Source organism: Grammomys surdaster, unplaced genomic scaffold (genome assembly GCF_004785775.1).
Source record: "Grammomys surdaster isolate TR1022 unplaced genomic scaffold, NIH_TR_1.0 167, whole genome shotgun sequence".
Taxonomy (NCBI): domain Eukaryota; kingdom Metazoa; phylum Chordata; class Mammalia; order Rodentia; family Muridae; genus Grammomys; species Grammomys surdaster.
This window is the reverse complement of record NW_021604615.1, coordinates 12977570-13002186: the sequence shown is the minus strand read 5'-3', so window position 1 is coordinate 13002186 and position 24617 is coordinate 12977570. Positions and strand designations below refer to the sequence as shown.

At 45.3% G+C, this 24617-nt stretch overlaps 2 protein-coding genes across 2 annotated transcripts in view; one reads left to right on the top strand and one right to left on the bottom strand.

Moving 5' to 3' along the window:
- Positions 1-24521, top strand: part of Angpt2 (angiopoietin 2) — a 48737-nt gene extending 24216 nt beyond the window's left edge. Inside the window, exons 2-9 of the mRNA XM_028766341.1 lie at positions 1526-1681; positions 5224-5345; positions 9700-9932; positions 11979-12109; positions 16830-16931; positions 17795-17961; positions 21542-21672; positions 23630-24521. Of these exons, the coding sequence (XP_028622174.1) occupies positions 1526-1681; positions 5224-5345; positions 9700-9932; positions 11979-12109; positions 16830-16931; positions 17795-17961; positions 21542-21672; positions 23630-23790 (1203 nt within the window). The 3' untranslated portion in view covers positions 23791-24521. The remainder of the gene's footprint in view (positions 1-1525; positions 1682-5223; positions 5346-9699; positions 9933-11978; positions 12110-16829; positions 16932-17794; positions 17962-21541; positions 21673-23629) is intronic.
- Mcph1 (microcephalin 1) overlaps positions 1-24617 on the bottom strand; it is a 197190-nt gene that overhangs the window by 82193 nt on the left and 90380 nt on the right. The window lies entirely within an intron of this gene.

The following is a 24617-nucleotide window of genomic DNA, read 5'->3' as shown; positions in this document are numbered from 1 at the left end:
CTGAGCTGGATCACTGCTAGCTGTTAAAAGGCTGGAATGTGTGTAGGAGCCTGAGGGAGAAGTTCACACTGGGCTTGCCAGCTCTAGCCCTCAGGTAGTCATTCAGATCCCATGGAAACACTAGAGTGGCCGAGATGTGGCAAGCCATCAGCAGACATTAACCATTACAGCAGGGCTTGTGCTGTACCATCCATTCTGAAGAGAGTATTCTTCTTTGTGCAGCCCATGGCTTCTCAGAACTCTAATTTCAATCCCTCTTTGCAAAATGGGTCACATGATGCTACTGTTTGTGGGTCACTTTCTCCACCCTGAAAATTTCAAGTTACTGACAAGGGGGTCAGTGTCATAAAAAGGAAAGACATTTGTTACCTACGCGTATCCATGTGCACGGTTCTCTCTCCCTCCTCCTCCTTCTCTCTCAATCCCTGCCCAACCTTTTAGAATTTGTCTTCAAGCTTAGAAAAAGAGAGAGTAATGAAATGAAGAAATTTTATTTCTCAAAATTATGACTTTTTAAAGAAAAGTCCCCCAGTTCTAATTTGAAATTGTATCCTGGGTTGAAACACTCATTTATAAACAGTCCTCTCCTATGTCTTGATAGCGGCAGCCACATTTGACCTAGTGGCTTGAAAAGGCGGGGTGGGGGGAGGGAGGAGGAGTTAGAGGGTTTCTTCTCCCTCTTTAGTTACATGCTTCAGAATGAGAAAAGGGAAGCCGAGTTCTCCATGTACACTATGCTTGTAAACTGCTGTTTCTGAGCACAGATGCAAACTACAGGTTCACAGCATCTTCCTAGGTCAAGACTCCTAGAATACATCTCTGTAAAAATTCTCTTTGCTAGGTGTGGGGAGGAACTAAGCATGAAGTTCTGGGTGACTTGGCTGTGACCCTGTCTCATACATGCAAACTGCTGCCCATGTAATCCTGTAGGCAGTCTATTCCAAGTTATCGAAAGCCAAAGCAGAGGGAAAAGGAATTCGTTGGGAAGGATGCTATACTAAGATCTTGGGACAGGCATGGTGGGGGTCAGCAAAGGCCAGCATGTGAGGGCAGACTGCTTGCTGCATGCAGCTATTGCAGCTTTGCAGTAGTGGAGGCTTTACCTTCGTGCCTTCATGAATGACCAGACTGTGTTAGGTCATGTCACACTGTTGGAGTCAATCTGCTCAACAACCCAAGGATACTAGTCAGCAAGGAATAACTGCTAGCTATCCAGCCAGACTGTGTGGAGGGTAGGAGATGCACCGACAGGGCAGTGCCAAGAACAAACACACATCCACAATGATGCAGAAGCATGGTCTCCTCCTTGAGGTATTTGATTGACCTACTGGAAATGCTACTTTACATTCAAGGAAATCAGTGTCCAAAAGGCCAAGTGTTAAGCAACAGAGCTAGTGCCTCTGGCTGCGGAGCCACCTTACTAAACCGTAAATACACAATGTTTTAGATAAGAAGGCAAATGACAAATATTTAGGAACCAGGCTTCTAACCATATCACTGATGGCCATCATGCGCTCCTTCCTAGCTGGAGAACTACATCCAGGACAACATGAAGAAGGAGATGGTGGAGATCCAACAGAACGTGGTGCAGAACCAGACGGCCGTGATGATAGAGATTGGAACCAGCTTGCTGAATCAGACAGCGGCACAAACTCGGAAACTGACTGATGTGGAAGCCCAAGTAAGTGACAGACGAAACCCCTGGGTACAGCAGCTAACAAACCACGTGCCTGTGGCTGGCTGTGTAGTCGGATAATGGAAAGCTACAGACACCAGCTGTGGAGGAAGGGGTTGGCTTCAGGACCACAGGGTTAAAGGACAGTTAGGGCTTTGAGAAGCCAGCAGGTTTGCATTTTCACAACTGTGGCTAAGTTTAATTTATTCTATCAGGGGCCTTCTAGCTGTTTGCATGTTATCCACAAGTTATTACTCCAAAAATTTTTCTTTTCCTTTGCTTCATTGGTCTCTTATAGACTCTAGATATTATTCTTCATGTTCAAGTTCTGCATTGTGTATTGGAGAACTAGAAAGCATGAAACAGAGATCTGGAAACTTGCTTCTTAAATCTAACCCTAGATTGGTGTTTGTGGAATGGATTCACAGAGGAAGTACTGACAGAATAGGGTGGCAGTCTGCAATGGCACAGACAGGGAGTGATCCAGAGCTCAGAAACCCAAGGGAGACTGAGTCTGCTCAGGTGCTCAATTTTCTATAGGTCAGCTTCCTGAGCCCTGATTATACTTCTTGGAAGCTTCAGAAGTTAGTATTATCATGTTCTGAGCTATATCAATCCTTTAAAACCAAGAGGGTCCACATTATCAAACACCCCAATATTCAGTACCTCATCTGCTGCTTTAGCTACCAACTGCTAGATTTTAGCATAAGACAACAGGTCTCATATAAGTGAAACCACAAGCTTCTAAAGCCCGAGACCATGCCAGCATAGTGACAAGGATCTTTCAGAGCCTCTCTAAAACCTGTTTTTATAGAGAAAACAGTAGATCAAAAAGTTTTATGGAAAACAGAGTAAAGAAAGTATTTGGTTATCATCTTTCAGCAACATCAGGCGTTTAGGAACAATATGAAGAAACACACATTTTCTACAGTCCACAAGGCACCGAGATTTATCCTGCTTGTTAGAAAATGTTAACACGAAGAGATATAATAGGTTACAAAGAAAACAATGTGTCCATGTATCAAGCCAATTGATAAAATAAAACAGTAATGGTTAAGTGACATTCCACAGCTTTTGACAGTAACTCTGGGCTATCATGCTGTTCCAACACATCCAGTAAGAACAATGCAGCATTTCTTGTTTTTTGTTTTTTTGGTTTTTTTTTTTTTCTGATACAAGCAATAAAATGTTAGGACACAGAACAACTATGTAAACCTTTGTAACATCCTGTGTAAGATCACAGGATTTAAAAAGTGCTACTATGAAGTTAGACATCCTATGACTGAGGCTAACAGGAAAACAGGCCAGGGATGGAGAGAAAACAGCTGCAGGGTCCAAATAAACACGTCAACTCGGGTGAGCCCCAGGAAGGACATGGAGAGGCTGATTTAGGCTCTCAATCCAGTTGACAGCAACCATCGCTCACTTATGGATGATGCAGAATAGGTTCAGACTAAAACGTGAACAATTCTGGTTATATGCAAAAGAATTCTGATATGGAATAGGTTCAAACTAAAACATGAACATTTCTGGTTATATGCAAAAGAATTCTAGACTGTCAGAATGCCATTATTCAACACCATACATAGTCAGAAGTCTGAGATCTTACGGCTACTACCTGGCCGGCACAACTTAGTACCAGCTAACACAGAACCTTAAGATTTATCCCCTTCAGAAAAGCGATGTGAAGGCCAGTGAGAAGGCTCAGAGGGTAAAACCGCTTGCCACAAACATGATGACCCGAGCTTGATCCCCTGAACCCATGTAAAAAAGGCTGGCTGTGGTGGTACCTAGCCATAAGGCCAGTGCTCCTAAAGCAATGTGGGAGGCAGACACAGAACTGTCCAGATGATTGGGGAGCCTAACTAGCCCAGAACAAATAGCACTGCAGAAGAAAGCGGAAATCCTGCTCAATGAGGCAGAAAAAGAGAACCAAGCCCTAACAGTGTCCCCTGACTACACATGTGTGCCATGGCATGTGCACACTTCCACATGTACGCCATCCTCTCTCCCCTCGTACACATAAATATTAATCCTCTATCAGGCAGGTTTCTCTACCTCTTTCCAAATCTGTCCTCATCCTACAATTCTCATGGACGCTCAGGACATCAGACTGTCTCGTTCTTTAAAGAATAAACTGCTACTGAGTGTCTGTACAGAAAGAACGGAGGCCAGAGCCATTCTGATGGCTCTGCTCTCCCAGCCTTTGCTCATTTCCAGAAGCGCTCTGCTATGACCTCAGCCAGGCTTGACAAGGACCAGACATGCCCGGCACCTGCATGGTGAGACAGGCCAGAGCTGTGCTGATGACAAGGACCCCCACAAACAATGACTCTTTTTCAAGGTCCCTGGTTGCTGGGCAACCAGTCAGACTTCCATTAACAGGTGATATCACATCCTGAGTGACACCACACAAGGATGTGAGTAGCTGGTCCTTCCTGCTGGGAGGCAGCCAGGCACCACAGAGCCACACAATGGGCAGCGCTGGCTTCCACTGGATACTGACATTTCATTATACCCTAATTGGCCAGAAGGGCTTTAAAGTAGGAACAAGAAAAATACAACAGAAGAACGAAGAGGGGTAACGAGTGGGTATAAGCTGGGAGATGGCAGGCTGGCCCTCAGCTTTTACACAAGGAAGCATGTGACTTTGTCGCTTTGTCCACTGATAGAAAGATATTTCTGAGCAAAAGGAAATTATCTGACAAACTTACAAAATTATTAGATTTATTTGGTCCGCACGTGTATACGTGCATGCATATAGGTCAAAGGACAATTTGCAGGAGAGAACTTAGGTCACTGGGCTTAGGGCTTGGTGGAAAGTGCCTTTATTTGCAGAGCCATCTTGCCAGGCTGAGACAGTTTTAAAAATTTGTCTATAATTTTTGATTCCGAAGATGTTTATGTAATCTCCCCGTTTGTTACATTATATAAAACGATAAAATATTACAGAAGGAGAAACGTGACGTATGTCTTGAAACTGCGTTTTCCTGACCTTATTTACCTCAATAGGATTTTGTCACTTACTATTTACTACAAAGAGATTTAAAAGACAATACAGTTGGGCGTGTTCTATGACATAAAAAATTTTTATGGGCATAAAATGTTTGCCAAGCCCCGACTGGGGAGGAGCTCTCCAAGCCCCCTCCCTTACTGAGGAGCTACTGGCAGCTGACAACTGCTGGGAAGTAGAATCATTTTCTTTCTTTAAACCGTGTGGGCACTGGGTCTCCCGTGCTGCAGTGCATAGCCCCACACCCATACTTCTATGAGCGGCACTGCTTGGACTTGGCTGGCTGTTAGAAGAAAAGAGTTGGGAAAGGCTGTGTTTGGGGGGAAAGCGAGGGAGAATTATGATGGAAAATTATGATCATTTTTATGGTATAAGACAAGAAAATCCACATGTTGAAACAAGGCAGTCGGGCTACTGAGTAATATGCTTTCTGATCACTTTAATGAGAAGCAAGAGTGAAGGCATATATCACACCCATCAAGATTACATCACACCCATCAGGATGACAGACAGTCATCCTCTTTGTTATCCACAGGTACTAAACCAGACCGCAAGACTCGAGCTGCAGCTTCTCCAACACTCTATTTCTACCAACAAACTGGAAAGGCAGATTTTGGACCAGACCAGTGAAATAAACAAACTACAAGATAAGAACAGGTAATAACGCTGTGACCTTTCTAGACACACAGCTTACCTCATGTGACTAGACTCTAAGCATGGCTTCCCCAGAATGATGGATTTGCCTGGGGCATATATGGGTCAAAAGCCCTGAAAACAAGAGGCAAGGAGAATTTGGAGAGAATTTCTGAAAAGAACCCAAATTCCTGATTAGTCCTGAATTTTGTTTCTCACTCTGGGCCTTTAAAGACTCTGGTAGGAATCTTCCAAATCGCCTCGACATCATGAAGTTTGATGTACACCAAATACTAGCTTGGTTGTGAAGCAACACTGCCTGCAATTATATTTCTTGGCCTTTGAAGGGGGTTCTTACTATGTAGTCCCAGCTTTCCTGAAACTTACCATACAGACTAGGTTAGCCTTGGACTCACAGAGATATACCTGCTTCTGTATTTCTAGGGCTGGGACTAAAGGCACACACCACCATGCCTGGTGGGATCTTGTTTCTTGCAAGATGGACCACACTAGGAAAGCTGGAACAGCTTCTGTTGTATAATACTTCTTTTTTTTATGACTTATGATGAGGACTGGAGAGATGGCTCAGCAGGTAAAAGTGCTTGTCAGACAAGCCTGACAACCCGAGTTCAATTCCCAGCACACACATAAACGTGGAAGGGGAGAACCAACTCTACCACACTGTCGGCTGATCTTCCTGTGCAGCAGTGGAATGTGCCCATTCCCACCCCCTCACTGGCATGCATGCACCGGTAAATACCTTTAAAAGCTTATGATAAACCAAAAGGAAAAGTTAATGTGAAACATAATTGTGTTATTTAGATTAAATATTTAAAAGCCCTCAAGATAATCTATACAAGTACAAACATTCTTTCCACATGTTTATTCTACTGGGGACACCGGAGAGGAGTTTAATAATGTACGAGGTGCTTCTTTCCTTGTTTTCAATCAAGACTGCATCTGACATGGAGAATGGTCTAAACAGCACATCTCTCTCTTTATCCACAAAAGGGGATGCACATGGGCTCACATCTTCCTCAGAGTTAATCAAGAACTAAGCTGCAGTTATTCTTTGTGTTCTCTGGGTAGCTGGGTTTACCTTCACTTTTATTTAGGAGATGGAAAAGCAAATAAATTGCTTTTTCTTATCTGAACAGCTTCCTTTCCTATTTTAAGTTTCCCTTCTGCACAGTAAGAGATGAGAACTCAGGATGGTAACTGAGATGTAAACAATCTTATCTCCCCTTGGCAGGACTCCTGTGGAAGGCAGGGTAACTCATACTTGCTGCAAGCACACAGCCTCTCAGAAACAAGGCACCCATCAGTTTGTTGAACACATTTCTTCCCAAGGCTTTAAAATCATGTCAGCATACCCACCACACCACCCACAGCACCCATGGCACCCAATGTCTTCTCTGTACACTCTCCATCATTCAGGATGCATAGGACCTTGGATCTATAATCCACTCTGGACACCAAAGTCCGTGGATACTCAAGTCCTTTACATAGGATGGGACAGCGTGGCCCCATAGCCTACATAATCCTTCTCTGTAGTTTAAGCTGTTCCTATGTTGCTTACGCATAATACACAAGATGATGTAACAACTGCGCTCAAAGTTAAGTTGTATTATCTAGGGAGTAACACAAAAAAAGAGGGTACAAGTTGATCATGGAAGATTCCTCAAGTAACTTAAGTCTAGTGTGATTGTACCCACAGACACGAAGGTCACGGATATCGAGGGTTAACTGCACTCACTGTTGGTGTTTGCCTTTTCTTCCCAGAAAAGTTCAACTCTTGTTCCTTATTTTATACCCATGGTTGGAATTGAATTTGCTATACAAAGAGAATAGCTTTTAAATATATAGAAATTTCTGCTACGTTTTAAAATTCATCACGAGATTTGCTCCGATTTTTTTGTAAATCAAGGTTCTTTGCTATAGAGTCTAGTGTTACCAGTCAATGCAGCTTGCTGTGGTTCCTAGCAATTCTTGTTGAAGTAACTTCTTGCATTCCACCCCTTACTTAAGCTCCTCACATTTCCCCCAGTTTAACTGATCTGGATCAATAAATAATGTGTCTTTCTGATAATTAAAATCATTTTGAGTTTATGATTAAATCGTGGAGTTTCTTCATAAAAGCACCTTGCCACGCATATCTAACAACATGAAAAGTTTCTATTACTCGGATCAACAGTGCTTCACAACTTAAACTGTTAAAAAAAATGTACCCAAGGTGCTCCTTGTTGGAGCTGCCTTCCTGGGGACGAGTACACAAAGCTTGATTTACCATAGAAGCCCGTCAGTAACAAGATCCCCATGGAAGGAACAAGAATCTTACAAGCTGGAGAAATTGTTTTCTCTTTTGTTACAGATATGGGCTGGAATAAGGTTTCCTTGTCAAAAACGTCATAAACGTTCCTTGATGACGTTAGATCTCTTGATGGGTGTTTCCTGCCTTCCATTCTGACCAGTCTACGATTTTTAAAAATATGACTGGGGAAAAATATGATGTGTTTCACATTCCACAAATGATTTTTCAACAATCTTCAAAATTTCTTCAAAGTGAAATTATGTTCTTTATACATTCAATCAAAACCACAAGTATTATTGTTATCAACATTTCCCTCCCAATCGGCACCTTTAGATTCACCAGCTGAAGACAAGTTTACTACCCCTACCTCACTTCATCTTGCTCTTTCCTTTTAGAACACGCTGGGCTCGGTACCGGTGCCATGAAGCACAAAGCAGCTACTAGTTCTGTGTGTGTACTGAGAGGAAAGGTTTACAGTCAGGTTCTCCACTCTTCCGTTCACCCCAGTGACACGAGCAGGCCTTTACTGCGGGAGTCTGTTCTTGGAAGTAGTTCACAGTCTTAAACGCCTCACATTTATGTAATTGTAATTCCAGGGCTACGGCCCTGGAATTGTTTTCTCCGGTTTAATATACAGGAATAATTTCCAGTTAAAAATCAGTATAGGCTTAACTGAATCTATGAGTGGTAATGCATGTTTATAAATCTTTACCATGGGACCAGAAGTAACTATAGAAACATTAATAAAGCCTTTTAGAACGTATATGGCATAACTTTATCAAGACATTTGTAAGCAGCTTGCTCAGGCTGTAGGTACTGCGTACCCACTGTAAGAGACAGGCTGGTTAAACTGCCCAGAGAAAAAAAATGGAGCCACATAAACCAAACCGAGGCAAACCGAAACCCAAAACCACAAGCAAACAAACAAAAATCAAGGAGTTCAGAGTAAGAAAAATCTGGCACCAGCCACCTGAGCGTGTCTGTAGGCATGCGATTTATTGTGTCTAAATTTCATTTTTGTTCATTTATTCCTTGAACATGAGACAATAATGTTGATACTGGCAATAAATAATACTTAACTGTCGACTACGAATCGGTTTATACTTTTACATGTACTTATTCTCTGGACTAGTCTCTTGCAGCAGGTAATATTAACCTAGTTTACAGATGAGGGAGCCAATACACAACTGAATAAGTCACCTAATACCATAAAGCCAGAGAGGCAGGGTTTAAACCAGTGGATGGTATGTGCTTCCATCATGGAAGAGTATCTGCCCCATGGTATGGAGAGCCGTTGTTACGATTCATATTAAAATGTAAATATTTTAGGAGAAAGGCAACACACAACCCAAAGGTCCAATTCACATTCCCTGCTCATACTCAAGAAAAGCAGTCTGAAAGCGGGGCTTGAAATCATGCCACCTCCCTAGAAGCTGTGGCAGGTAGTGCTTGTGACACTCACAGTCTACTGTCTAGGCCCAGTGTACTCTTGAACAGATACTCCTGTGTACTTGGGCAGGTTTACTCACATGCACGAGTACACCAAAATAGCTCACCTAGGCAACCTGAAAGGTTTCATTGGGCTGTAAGAAATCTTCCTACTTAAAAAAAAAGTTTGTTTGTTCTTGTTGCTGTTTGTTTTAAAGATTCCTTTATGTTTCTGTGTAGAAGCTCTTGCCTGCACATAGGTATGAGCATCATGTATGTGCCTGGTTCCTGGAGAGGTTGCAAGAGGGCATCGGATCCCCTAGAACTGGGATTATGAAAGCTAGCTACGCTCACCACTATGTATCACAAAGTGGAGTTATGGGTAGTTGTGCGTCACCATAGGGCTGCTGGAAACTGAAGCCAGGCCTTCTACAAGAGCAGTGTCTAACCCCTGAACCACCTCTCCAGCCCCCAACTCTTCTCACTTTATACGGGATTTTAAGCAAACGCGTTGGCAGCACAGAGGTCCAGGGAACAGAGAGAGGGGTCTCCTGGCTTTGGAAAGGATGAGGTGTACTAAGGACGTGGCTGACATGGCCTTGTGGGATTCCCTTCACTGACAAACCCCTTCCCTGGAAGCTTCCTAGAAAAGAAAGTGCTGGACATGGAGGACAAGCACAGTGTGCAGCTACAGTCCATGAAGGAGCAGAAGGACCAGCTTCAGGTGCTGGTGTCCAAGCAGAGCTCTGTCATCGACGAGCTGGAGAAGAAGCTGGTGACGGCCACAGTCAACAACTCGGTCCTTCAGAAGCAGCAGCATGATCTAATGGAGACTGTCAACAGTTTGCTGACCATGATGTCATCGCCCAACTGTGAGTAGTGCTCCTCATGCCGATGACCTACAGTCAGTGAACCCTCACCACTCCAACATGGCCGATCTCAGGTGCTTCATCCAGAAGTACAAGAGTCTTAGCAGAGGCCCAAGCACAAAGGGGGACAAAGAGAAAGGGGGTTGGTCACGTATTATACTAATTACTTATCATGAAGCACAGACCCCAGTTTGGGTGCATGGTCACGGGCACATGTATAAACGTGTATCTAGAGGCTGGAAGACAATCTCTGGTCTCTGTCCTCAGGTGCCATTCATTTTGGCTTTAGAGACAAAGTCTCCCATGGTGACCTAGAGCTCAGTGAGGAGCCCCAGGGATCTATTCATCTCCACATCCTCAGCACTGAGAGCATAGGGCTGAGCTGCCATGTCTGGCTTTGTTTTTTTCATGTTAGTTCTAGAGTTCAAACTGCAGAGTAAGCCTTGTACCGACGGCTATGGCTCCAACCCCCAAGGACAGCTGTGATTCAAGGCTGCAGAATTCTCATCTCGAGTTAGTTCCCTCATCAGTCAGATGGAGGAGTCTGGCAAGTTACTAAGCCACAGTGATTCTTTCTTCCTTTGGCTTTCAAATGGGCACACTGCCCTGGGCCCACAGGAAGGCTAGACACATAAGTGAGAGGTCCCCACTCCCCATGTCTGTGCCATGGTTGTCACCGAGGAGGCTCCAGTTCCCATTGCTGACCACACCCTGAAAGATGTTCGGCCTTCCTCACTACAAGTTTTACTTGTTAGCTTCTTTTAGTTCATGCGGGGTGGTGGGGGGAGGTGAGGGAGGGAAGAAGAGACTCTTCAGTCATTAATTAAAGATGTAATACTATCTTTGTAGTGTTTATCTGTAGGATTTTTTCCTAACTGACTTTGACCTCATTCTTACTGTGGCTTATTTCACGACGTCCCCTTATTTGGTGCTTGTGAGGTGAGGGTTGGGTGGCCGTGGGAAGAACAGGAAGTTGAAACAGTAACAGCAGAATTAAAAATCTGAAGGGAATTTATAGGCATATAAGGTCTAGACTGAGTTTAAACATATAAATAGGCATCGTGGTCCCACAAGGATGTAGACTCTCATGTCACACTTACTAAACACCCAGGGGACACTAATTATGTCCATTTGGTATTGGATGTCCGTGTGGACATGATGCCCATGGAGGTGCATGTGTGGCTGGGCATGCAGGCAGAGGCCAGGAGGAGGTGCTGAGTGCCCTGTTTCAGTATTCTCTGCCTTCTCTTGAGTCTCTCACTGAACCAGAGCTTGGCTGACAGCTAACAAGCTGTACTAATCCTGTTTCCCTGCCTTGAGCACTGGGGTTACTGGTGGGTGCTGTCACGCTGGAGATTTTTATATGGGTGCTAGGATCCAAACTCTAGAGCTCAGGCTTGCTCAGCAAGTACTCTGAACTAACACCAAGCCCTCTTTTCAGCCCTTCATTTAATATCCTAAAAAAGATTACATACTTAAGCCTCAGACATCCAAAGAATGGTCCGTGTGTGCGTTCCAACTTCAGTGGGAAAACACTAAAAGGACCTGGGGTGATGGTGGAGGGAATTAGGTGTCTCCCTTTGTTCTTTTACAATGTTTGCCCAAGTCTAGTCAAGAAGGACATTTTTTTTTAAAGGAGTGGTTTATTACAGCTCATTATGAAGTACCCACATTACACACTACACATGGTTGATTTTAAAAGGGAGTAAGAAGCTGGCAAGATGGTTCAGTGGATAAAGGTGCTGGCCACCAAAAACCAATGATTAAGTCCCCAGGGCCAACATAGTGTAAGGAGAACTGACTCTTGCAAATTGTCTCCTGACTGCCACACCCACACCATGGCTCGTGTGCACACACACACACACACATACACACAGTTAGCAAGAGCTATTTGTACTAATTTTCCAAACTGGCAGTAAACATGTGCAAGAGTAAATCAAGATGACTGAGTCTGTCTTGCTTACATGAGAACAAATGTCTACGTCTCGAATAACAGGCGTCTCCCCACTCCAAAACCCCATGTCAATGCCTGCTGCTTTTTAAACACAGCTAAGAGCTCTGGTGCTGTCTCTAAAGAAGAGCAAACCACCTTCCGAGACTGTGCCGAAATCTTCAAGTCAGGACTCACCACCAGTGGCATGTACACGCTGACCTTCCCCAACTCCACAGAGGAGATCAAGGTAAGACAGGATGTCCCATGGCAGCTGTGGGGGCTCCCCTGCATCACTGCAGGGCCAACGAGCTCCTGAGCATCCATGCCTCGTGCTGTTCCCAGGCTCACACTAAGAGCTCTGACATTGCTGGGTACAGAACATGGATGATGAGCAGATGGCCTCCAGCTCTATCTTCCCCCACAAGCATGTCCTACTGAAATGATGCACACGCTCAGGCGTTTCCCCCAAGGTGCCGACATCTCATTAATTTTAATGAACATATCTTCTCTAAACTGAGGCTGGATTAGAACACACCCAACACGACTGTAAGGCCCTGATTTGCACACATCTCCCTTCTCATCACAGAAACTGTAGACAGGTGTACACTTAGCAGCCAGAGCTTACTAAAGTCAGCAGAGTGAAACCTTTTCTCAAGAAAAATCACAAAGCAAAAATACTTTCACTGCTCCGACAGACTTCTTTGGTCCTGCTGGCCATTCTTTCTTTCGATTGCACATGGGCCGAGCAGAGCACACAGCTCCAGGACCTCTAGCATCTGTCCTGCTTCACACCAGCATGCCGCCAGCTTCCCCAAGGAGACAACTGTTTCCATCTGGAGTTGCTCACGGGGTGCCCAGGAAGCTTAGGACCCCAGAGCTCATAGAGGGAGACTATGACCCCACGTAGTGCAGTCCAGAAGACCTGAACAAGCTGCCCAGGGGTGCAATTCGTTTTCCTCTCATATAGGGGCATTCAGTTAGATGGCTGTTGCACCTGTACAAAGTAGAAGCCCTGTCCTGTCCAGCAGGGCACGCTAACACACAGTCACATTAGGCCCTTCATAGGCAGCCTGGTTTCCGGGTGCTACCCGAGGAAGCTCTGACCTGGGAGACTGTATCTCAGCATCTCACTTCCTGTGGCTTGAGAGGTCTGATGAGGTAGCATGACAAGGTATGGGGATCAGAGTGAAGCTTTATGCTAATACTGGACGGCTCTATGTGCTGCATTTAGAGAGACATGGCTGCATCTAAAAGGAAAAGTCAACAGGGCTCCACAACATGCCCGGGAAGCTGTGCCAAAGTAGAAATTTCCAGAGGCTCCTGGAAGTGGCATCTTTTTGAACCCAGTATTATCTTCAGAATTTAATATGGTATCAAAGAAAAATACAAGCACTTAAGAGTTTAAAGATGTGGAACTTGAAACAGTAACATACACTTTGATTGTGAATTAAAAAATGAGTATTGTGCTATTTAGGATAATATTTTCCAAAGAAATATAATTCATTCATGCTGCTTTAAACCAACCTTGAAAATCAGTTAATGTCCCTGGTGGCCTAGAAGCACAGCATGGGCAGGAGAGAAGCCGTGCAGCCTGCTGCAGACAAAAATCCAGCAATCCTAGCCCGAGGGTCTCCACTCTCTGCTATGCAGCCTGCCATAACAGTTCTTTGTGTTATGGTGTCTGTCACTAGATACCTGCATGTTCTTGGCCAGGTAATAACGGGGACAGGAGCAGCCAGGAGTGACAGAGCACACTGTAAACACTGTGGATCTGGGACCATGCAGTTACACAATTACACTGCTCTGGGAATGCTTTTCTGGATGAGTTCCTTTTCTTGCCAAACATCACGCTAACCTCACAGTTTGACAAAGATGTGAAGATCCAGTGCTCTAGATTGTGGGTCTAGGTCATGGTTAGAGAAAGATTTATATTCTCTTTAGATAATCTCAGTAAAAAGAAATCCATTCACATAGCCAGGAAAAGTACAGTTTTCAAAACCTCAATTTATTTTCTAAAATACCTGGTCTACACGTGGTGAGGTACTTAGTGGGTGAAAGTGATTGTCATGCAAGCCCAGTGACAAGCCTGGGCCACAAGGTGGAATCAATTCAAGTTGTCCTGACTTCCACTTGCATGTTTTCCCTTTACACCCGTGCACGCTCGCACCTGACCCACCCCCACGCACTAAAAATATGAAGATTTAAAAATTGAAATAACTGGGCTATATTATATTGTTACTTCTAAACTTCCTTCCAGATGTGAGGTTCTATAAGTGACAGTGTGATCCTGTGTTACTGCCCTGTCACCCCACCTTCCAAGGTGTGGTAGTCCCGGAGATGGCCCTGGGATACACGATACATGGAGTCTGCATAAGAGGTCACAGCAGACATGACCGTCTCATTCTAAGGGATTAGATCAAAGGCTTCAGGATGGCAGCTTTACATTGGATTAGTTTAACTAATTCAGTAAACTTGGCCTTTACATCAGGTTTCTGCATACGTAGGCTACACGCTGCATAGGGCGTCCATTAGAACCACAATTGTTTCCTTCCCCAGATGTCTCAGCACAAGACTCCCAGTGCCATGGGCGTCTGTTATTTATTCATTTCTCCAAGGCCTGAAGCTGGAGCACAGCACTTAACTCAAGCATCACTTTGCTGAACAGCTCGGGGCCTTGGGTCCTTGTGCCAAGCACAGGCACAGGCACGCAAATCAAAAGCACTCAGTGCCCCCAGGTTTGCTGTAAGGGAAGTGGTTGTGTCCTGGCCCGGGCGCTGCTGCCTTTCAGACCTTGTTCTGATCCTTGTCAATATTTTTACAGAGCATCTCCTGACCATGTGGATACTCTACAAGAATATTATCTCTTTTTGCAAATTTCACAACCCAGTGAACCATAATTCTCTGTTTCTCACAAATGCTTTGTTCTTCACTTCTTAAAAATCTGGACGAAGTCTGAGAAAGTTATAGTAACTTTTGTCCTGGTTCCTAATGGATTCAAAGAGAATAAAAACATGGTTCATGTCATTTATCTATATAGTAGCAGTGACCCTCAATGTTGTGACTCTTGCTTTTGACTCCCACAAGATAAAATGATCCTCCAAGTAGGAAAGAACCTGCTTTAAATATCAAGCAACTAACTCCATTGTGAAGATTTTAACACCAAGGAATCAGATATTATCAGAACAAGGGTGGGCTCACTACAAACATTTCCTCCCACTTACCAACAAGCCACTCCAGACTCTGGGGAGTTAATGTCTGCACAGCCGCTGGGTCCTCACCCTAGTGCCCCAAGTGGGATTTAAGAAGACACTGGGAAAGAATGGTGCAGCACTGGTCAGCTGGTTGATCACAGGCAAATGAGATGAACTGACTTTAGTTTGGATCAGTCCTCCTATCAAAAGGTTCAAATTTCTCTGCTTTGGGTAGCATGATGTCATGAAAAAGATATGACACAGGAATTAAGGAGACCATATTCAAATCTCACTCACCTACTGGCCCTGTGACTGACTAAACGAATCTGTGTCAAATCAATTGTTTCTAGACTTCAGAATGGTGTGAGATGGCAAATAACTCGTGTGAGCTCTCTGACAGGTCACATACATGAGAGTCAAACGGTGGCTAACTACACAAACCCGCCCCAATACACTGTGACAACCGGGGGTTCCTTCAGTAAATCTGTCCTATGATAACCAGGAGAGTTCCTCCAGCAAGTCTGTCATGTGTTTTTGAATAGTTATACCAAGGACGTAGTGATTATGTTTCATGCCACTGTGTCTTTCTAAACTCTAGACACTGGGGAAGGCAACAGGAGCCCAGGACCTTTGTGAGGAGGTAGAATAGTGATGGAGAGAGGCCTCAGTAAAGCCGGCCACTGATGGTCTCAAGGTTCCATGAGCGACAGAGGCCGACAACATGGCGGACAACATGAATTCCTTTGGGTTGGGTTCCTTACAGGCAACATGAAGAAACGGGGTGAGGACCGTGTGGCTCTTTTGGTTCTCATCCCTAGGATCCTAAATCACAAACATAGAGCAGCTACGCTTAAGGTGACCCTGAAAAAATGGTCGTCCTTGCTCTCCAAAGACCATGGCACTGAACAAAGGAAGAATATTCATAACTGGTTGTGAAGCCTAATATTTTTACCATGTATACTTTAGGGAAATTATCTTATTTTCTGGAAAACTTCCCCTCCCGCTTTGGTTCTACTGTAATCTCATAATTGAAAAGTATTTATGTAATCTTATTTTCAGGGGTTTTTAATTTTTACAATAAAACTCCAGCTGAGTTGAAATTTATGCAAGCCCAAAGAATTTTGTGTTCTAGGCAAAATTTTTAAAGACCACTGAGGCAGTTTAAAAGCAGAAATAAAATACTGGGGAAAAAGGCCACAGGCAACAAGGGAAGTGTATAGAAGCCTGAACTCAAACCCCTGTGTCAGAGCTGCCCAGCCAAGCTGAGTCACACGGTGCTGGCGCTCCAGATACCCCTCTGCCCCCCCAGGCCCTCACAGGCAGGAGAAACTGGCTTTCTCTGCATACAAAGGAAGCCCAACAGTAGAAGTACACGGCAGGAGTCTGGTACCTTGTATCGAAGAAGGTATAAATTGACAAGAGTGGGTGTAGCCAGGAGTGAGGGTTGTCAATGCTATGAAGACAACACTGTGGTTTTCTAAAGATGTGGGATTTGAGGAGACTCTGCCAGTGTCCCAGTCTCGGGGAATTACTCTCCAAAACAATTATGGTGTGGGACTCTAAGGCCAGAGCGTACGATGAGCAGGAAGTCCCGTTTTCACCAGTGGGTCATGTGATTCGACTGCTTGTCAGTCATCACTATTTTAAATCACTAAAGATCTGACAGCAACGATTCACTCCACTGGTTATCACAAAGGCCCCTGGGAACACGCCACTGCTGCACAGGCCTGGATCACCAACGTTCAGCCTGCAGTAACTGTGTGCTTTTTCCTGCAGGCCTACTGTGACATGGACATGGGTGGAGGAGGGTGGACAGTCATTCAGCACCGAGAAGATGGCAGTATTGACTTCCAGAGAACGTGGAAAGAATACAAAGAGGTAAAGAAGTGCGCTGAGAAAGTACTTTCCTTTGGGAAAATGAATTTTCCAAGTTCTCAGAACTTTAATTCTTTTCAGAACTTTTAATTAACACATAAATTCAGAACTGACCAGTGGCTTCTGAGGAAGTTATTTATGATATAATTCTTTGTGCCTGGTGTTTCCCTCTCTCTCTTAACAAGAATGTCACAGTCAAAGGAACTGAAAGGTAACAGAGAGGCGGCTGGGCAAGCTGCTCTGCTGTGAGGCTTCCGTTGTATCAATGTCACTATTATAATTATGTTTCATGGTACCCAGCTTCCTCTGTTCATGGTTATCCCAGTGGCTATAGCTACTTAACAGTTACATTTCTTCTGAGAACAGCTCAGGTCATTAAAGTTGACTTAAAAAAAATCAATTTCCTGAGCTGTAGAGATGACTCATGCATAAAATGCTTGAGTCAAGTGTGGAAGTGTGAGGACCTGAGTTTGAATCCCCAGAACCCGTATAGGGCTGAACACATTAGCTCTCATCTGCAATCCTATAACAAGGGGGGAGAAGGACAGGTGACTCCCCGGGTCTCTGTGGACCAGATGGCCTTGGAATAACGCAGTGGTGAAAGGGAAACTTGCCTCAAATAAGGCAGAGAGTAGAGCTAACGCCCAAGGTGCTGGTGACATCCACAGGCACACGGTGGCATGTATTTACACCCCCTCCTCTCTCTCTCCCAAGATTAAATAAAATCTTTTCTGTTTGCAAAACCTCGAATTTGTACAGAACAGGGCTAGGGAGTACCATCTGCTGACGGAATGCTAAGGCGATGAATTTCAAACACAAGAACAAACTGTGGACTAATTGTAGCGCTTTCTCTCGGTCGGTCGCAGGGGTTTGGGAGCCCTCTGGGAGAGCACTGGCTGGGCAACGAGTTTGTCTTCCAGCTGACCAGTCAGCATCGCTATGTTCTGAAGATCCAGCTGAAGGACTGGGAAGGCAATGAGGCACACTCGCTCTACGAGCACTTCTACCTCTCTGGTGAAGAGTCCAACTACAGGTAAGCACGCTGTCACGGAGAAAACCGAAGCACCTCTCTGGGTAATTATTCCAGACATTCATCCAACCAAGAGCCACAACTGGGTCACATGGAACTACTGTTTCTCAGGGGCATTGCTATCGCTCAGTTTCTCTAGCTTTAAAATTCTAGCTTTGGCTAGTGACATAACTCACTGGTGTAGCACTCGCCTAGCATGGTCAACACCTGAAACTCAGTCCCTAGGACTGAAAGATGAGCAGATAGATTTTGAGACAGACAGGCAGATCATCGGTTTCTACCTGTGGCTAAACAATGTACAGAAAACCATGAGGGCAAGTTGCATCTGTTGCTTTCCTGTGTGTGCTCTGAGCAGAGATGCTGTGAGGTAGACAACGTGTAATTCATAGCCCTCTGCAGAGTTAGTGAACACGATATATCCCTTTGATAGATACTGTAAGTGAGAACAGACAGACACCTGGGGCATCCTGTCTTCTTACCTAACATATTAAAAGTTAGTCGGTGTTCTGAAGGTCAAACCCAGCTAACAGTTGTGCTCAATCCCAAATGAAGAAACAGAACATACATCTGAGTCACAATACCTCCTCAGCGGTTGGCTCATCCCTGTCTGGCTGGTGACAGTAACCTCAAATGTTCCAAGAGCATGGGCAAGCCTGACAGCACACTTACTCTCTGGCTGTAAAGCATGGTTACGGAGGAGAACAGCAAGGACGTGGCTTTCTGTGTGGATGATCCGAGCCACGCATGAGGTGCTAGAATCTCCATATGTGGTGGTGCACTCAAATCCAGGTTCCACGGGGGAGTTGGTCAGGAAGCTCGGGATGGTGGCACCAAAGAACAGGTGTGAGCACAGCTGGATGCAGGCATCCAAAGAATGTGGGAACCTACTGCTTGTGTCCACAGAGCACAGAGCAAGACTGCCTGAAGCCACAGATGACAAATGATGCACAACAGGCCCTCCATAAACAAAGCCATGGCCCACAGTGCCACCCCTCTCTCAGTGGCGCCCAGGCCCCGTGGAGAGGAAGCTTGACTGTAACGTCCTTGGCTGGTGTCCTCAGGAGGTCACAGTGGACAGCACAGGGAAGCCAGCTCAGAGCCTGGGGCCTGACCTGAGAGCTATGTGCTGCCAGGAACAGTCTGCTTTTTACAGACACTGGTGCCGGCTCAGAAGCTGTTTTCAAAGCAGACAGAGCCTGTTGTGACACTGGAATGGTCAGTGAGGCAGTCGGTGACCTTCTAGAAAGATCAGGATTCCCTGGAGGCGGGTGAATGGGAAGACATGCATGACCCCCGGCACCCAAAAGGTCTCGGTGGACTCCAGAGCCCAGAAGTCAATGGATTCCAAGGCACAGTGGTCTTCACTGTGCTATCTCCAAACTAAATATTTCCTTAACTGGCAGCAGTTAGGAATCTACAATAGAGGAGTCATTTTTTTTTTTTAAAGAAAGAAACACAGAGATGAAGAATTAGCCTGTTTACATAAGGAGATTTTACTACATGGGTCATCACCCTTCTACAATGATATTATAAAAATATTGTAAGCTAAGGTTCTTTTGGAAATGCAAACATATTTTGAAGATGCTATTTGAAAAAAAAACCCACTGGTTTCTGAGGCTTAGTGTATTTGGAAATGTAAAACAATGATACTTCATAAAAACTTGCTACACTAATTAAGAGGACGATAATACGGAAAGTGCCCCGTAAGTAACGCTTAAGTAAGTGTAGAGTAAGTCAAGCTTCAAAGGGAGCTGTGCTGCCCACCCAGGGGAACGAGCAGGAAACCAAAACGTACATGAGAAAGGGGCATTCGGGAAGATGACAATCTGCCTGCTTGCTAACACCCTGCCACCCGCTTCTCTTTCTTTCTCTAGATTCCCAAGATAGGGTCTCATGTAGCCCAAGCGAGTCTTGAACTTGCTATGGAGCCAAGGGTGACCTCAAACTCCCAATCCTCCTGCCTCCACCCATTAAATGCTAGGATTGTAGCTTAAGGCTGTTCTTAATAACAGATTTGAAAGAATGTACTGTTGTCTGGTAGGCCTCCAAAGGCTCTAAGATTGAACAACCTTTCAAAGAGAGACTAATAAAAATAGCTTTCTCTCTTATAATAGTTGCCTTTGCAGGACATTTAATGAGTCCCCTGAGAACTAACCTTTCAAAGAAGACAAGAGACTGAAAAGGAAGACAACCCTGGAGGAGCATGGGGGGTGGGGGTGGGCCCGGCGTGGTGGTGGTAAATGTCAGGCCTGCGGAGGCTTAAGGAGAAGGACCAGAAAGAAATGTGTTTCAGGTTTCCAGGCACCTAAGAACTCCACACACTGCTGCTGGTGTCCTGGGGGCTGCCATGAACACTCGATGTGCAGACAGGAGGCAGTGCCTGAGGCAGGGGTCTCTCTCTCCCTCTCCTCTGCCTGTTCCCACGTGAGATGCTGACAAGTGAATCTTCTCAAGGTGGTGGTTGGCAAGGTCAGACAGCTTTACAAAGAGGAGACCATGTGGGGGGGTCAAAGGACACATCCCAGTTACCACGTAGGATTTCCCCTTATGGCATCCTATCCCAGAGCCTCTTGTGTCTACATCTCACTAGCTCATGGGGATTCAGCATGCTAGGTAGCCAGAGCTGGTTACTGGCATGCCAAGATACCAAAAGGACATCCTCACATCACCCAATCATGTGAGACCCAGATCTGGCCTGACTTAAAACATCTGACCGTGGGTAGGTTGTGACAGTGTTGTGATATTTTAGAGAATTATATGTTCTAAATGGGTATGGCTGCGCATGACTATAACCCCAGCACTTGGGAGGCTGAGGCAGGTGGATTGCCAGAAGTTCAAGGTCGACCCAGGCTGCATAGTGAGTTCTAGGCTAGCTTAACCTACAGTGTATAACCCTGTCTTAAAAACAAAACAGAACAGACAGTAATTAAAGCGATTATGCTTATCCTGTCTTTTAGATTCTCCTTGTTGGCACAGCTGGCTGCTGGAGGCCACACTTTGGGAACAGTCTAACAGCGTGGTCCATGACCAGGTGTCTGAGTGCTGACTGGCATTTACTCCTTCCTGAGATCAGACAGGCTTATTACACCAGTGTCCAGAATCCAAGGCAAAGCAGCTGCAGGAATTGACTTTCTATGCAGCACTGTAGATAGAGTTCTACCCCAATCTCCTCACTCACTCCTACCCCTTCAGACCACAGAGAAAGTATCTGGTCAGTAGCCATTCCACAGGGACAGTGGTGGTTGGGGGTCTGTGAGAAGCCCCTTTGTGCTGCAGACCCCTGTTTATCAGAATGCAGAGGGAGAATGAATTACAAGGCTCCATTAAGGTCTGCTGATGCCAGTGCAGGCAGTATGTGTTGAAGTTGTCATGAAAACATCCCTCTTTGTCAGAGGGTTTGATGATAAGTTGGTTCCTGTTTATTCCAGTACAAAATATTTTGTACAGAGTAGGCACTGGAGTGCACTGACCGGCCCGAGTGCATTCTGTAGAATGGAATTCTTCACCATGAGAAATTTTCCACTACGGTGAATCCACAATCCTAGCCAGTTACAGTTTTTATTTTTTCCTTTGCACATTCCAGGATTCACCTTACAGGACTTACAGGCACTGCGGGGAAAATAAGTAGCATCAGCCAACCAGGAAGTGATTTTAGCACAAAGGATTCAGACAACGACAAATGCATCTGCAAGTGTTCCCAGATGCTCTCAGGAGGTAAGGCGACTCTTCCCTATTTGTATTGGCAAGAAACAACTGCACAGCATAGAAGGCTGGCAGTGTGGTGCTCAGACCGGAACGAGTGACTGACAACGGCCTTACTTCATAAGAAGGCACGCCATCTGCCTACCAGTGCATTGGTTGGGCCTCCTTTTAGCTCAAGTGTGAAGTGGGAACACAACATGGAGCTAGAATTGTCACTAGGGTGACAGTGTACTCTCAGGACACTTGGGAGTGAGCTGGGGGACATTAAGTGGGCTCACTGACCAGATGAAAGGTTCAGCTCCATGTTGCTTGGTTTCTGTTTTAACATCCAGTCAAGGGCTTTTCTTCCAGCTGTCTCTTTCTTGCAATGATTCTTATATATAGGAAGAAGGTGGGCTAGGGAGACGGCTCAGTGGGTAAGGTGCACGCCATGTGAGCGTTCAAGTCTGCAGCATCCCTATGTATGTGAGCTGAGAATGTGGTGTGTGAGAATCCCAGAGCTAGGGCTGGCTTGCCTATCAATCTAGCTGAATCCATGGGCTCCAGGTTTGATAAGACACTCAGGCCTGTGAGATGGCTCCATGGGCAAACATGCTTGCTGTCAACCTGAGAACTGAGTTTGATCCCTGGGTTCCTCATGGTAGGATATGACTCCTGACAATCCTCTGATCTCTACACCATAAATAAGATTAATTAAAAAAATAAAAATATAAGTTTCTAGGACAAGTAAAAGATCTAAGCTTGTACCATGCCTGCTCTTCAGTAACGAGAGGATATACTTACGAAATAAAATCAAATTCAGAACTTGAAACTTCATGGAAGAATTAGTCTCACTCTACGGCAGATCCTAGACTCTTGGGATAGCAGAGTGGCCACTTGGTGGCATGAGTTTTCTCTATTAGCTGTAATTATTCAACTGTTCTGTAAAGGGGGCTAGACTCTCATCTCACTGTAACTGCTGTCTTTAAAGCCACACGGCAGTGGGGGTAGGGGTAGGTTCTGGGGCCACAGCACCCCTGATCCCGAGACTGCTTGCTGTTCATTCCCACACTTAGACCTCTCTGGAGAGGCTGCCTGTTCTCAGACCACCCATGTGCTGCTAATCCAGAGAGCAGGAGAGCTGCTTCACAACCAAGGACACAATTCATTTATTTACCCAGTTCAAGATTTAAGGGCTGAGAATAGAGTTGGGAGAGACTGGGGAGGAGGCAAGCAGCCAGGGGAGGGAAAGCGGGGAGGACTGGGTTGTAAAAGGCCATGTTCCAAGCCATGGGCTGGCCCGTGGGGACGGTGGCCTGTGGAGATGTGCACAGGCGCAATGACTTGGATGGTGCCCGGAGGTTAAGGCACATCTGTGACTGACATTTCTCCACAGCCCAAGGCTTCTGTACAACACAGGCTCTTTTTATACACGCCCATTTCTCAGAATCACCAGCTAGGAGTGTCTCCAAGCAGCAGTGCCCAGGGGAAAAATATTCTTTAAGAGAAGCTACCCTATTAATACTGTGTCCCCGAGGTGGCCTCAGAACTGGTGTGTCACCCACATTCTTTACTGTCTACTCTTGTTGTTTTCTGGATTTAAAAGGAACATAAATATTATCATGCAACCAGTGTCTCTCCCACACGAGGCTTAACGATGAATTGGGATTAGTACATCATTTGCCAGCCGTCTCACCAGGTCTTCACCCCACAATGTACCGTGGATGACAGCTTTTCACAGAGCACTAACCGACATCTCTTTATGTAGCAAGGATTTTGCACAAAGGCAGCTAGGGCATGTGTAAGAACTCATGCTACAACGGCACTGTGATCTCGTTGGTGTGCAGTTTGTGTCTATGGAATGACAAATCAATGTGGTTCTTCCCACACCATGGGTGTGTGTGTGTGTGTGTGTATGTCCAGCTGAGCCCTACAGACAAGGTGTGACAAACCAGTATTAACTGCTTCTGTGTTCCGCTTTCTTTCACAGGCTGGTGGTTTGATGCATGTGGTCCTTCCAACTTGAATGGACAGTACTACCCACAAAAGCAGAATACAAATAAGTTCAACGGTATTAAGTGGTACTACTGGAAGGGATCTGGCTACTCGCTCAAGGCCACAACCATGATGATCCGGCCAGCAGATTTCTAAATGCCTGCCTTAGACTACCAGAAGAACTTATTGCATCCAAAGATTAACTCCAAGGCACTCAGAGACACCGACGCACAGCAGTCCCTTCCCACATCAGGAGGTGCTCCTGGGAGTGGGGGAGGATCTGTGTGTACCAGACTGAAGCACATCACTTAAGCCTGCACTGCTAACCAACCAAAGGAAAACCAAAGGCACTGCGGTCTGGAGGAACACTTGTGGGGAAGGTTGTGGCTGAGAACCAGAGGGACAGCACGCAGACTCTGTCACAAGGAAGAGTGTTACTCGGGAGTTCATCAGTAAATAACTGGAAAACAGAACACTCAGATGGTGCAGATAAACCTCGGGACCACATTCCTCTAAGCACGGTTTCTATTGTGGATACATACGCAGCTCGGCTGTCATAATGACAAGATCGTGTCTAGCACCACAGCAGCCAGTATCCAGGGACTTCTAAGTGGTGGGTACAGGTTATCATCTGGAGAAGCACAGCTCAGTGTTTGCCTGTTAGGTGCTTTACATGTTCATTTGAAAACAACACATTTACCTATCTTGACGGCTTAGTTTTTAATGGCTGGATACTATTTACTGTATGGCAAAAATGCCCACATCTCTGGAGTAACCACCAAGCAGGCGCCATGTTGGTGTATGTGGAGACTGCACTGTTTGTTTTCTTCCTGGCTGTTAAATATGAAGGTGTTTTTAGTAATTAAATATAAGTTATTAGTTGAGGTGATTATGTTTGATTTTTATGATAGTATTTACAATTTTCTTCTTTGGCGCCTCTCTCTCTCTCTCTCTCTCTCTCTCTCTCTCTCTCTCTCTCTCTC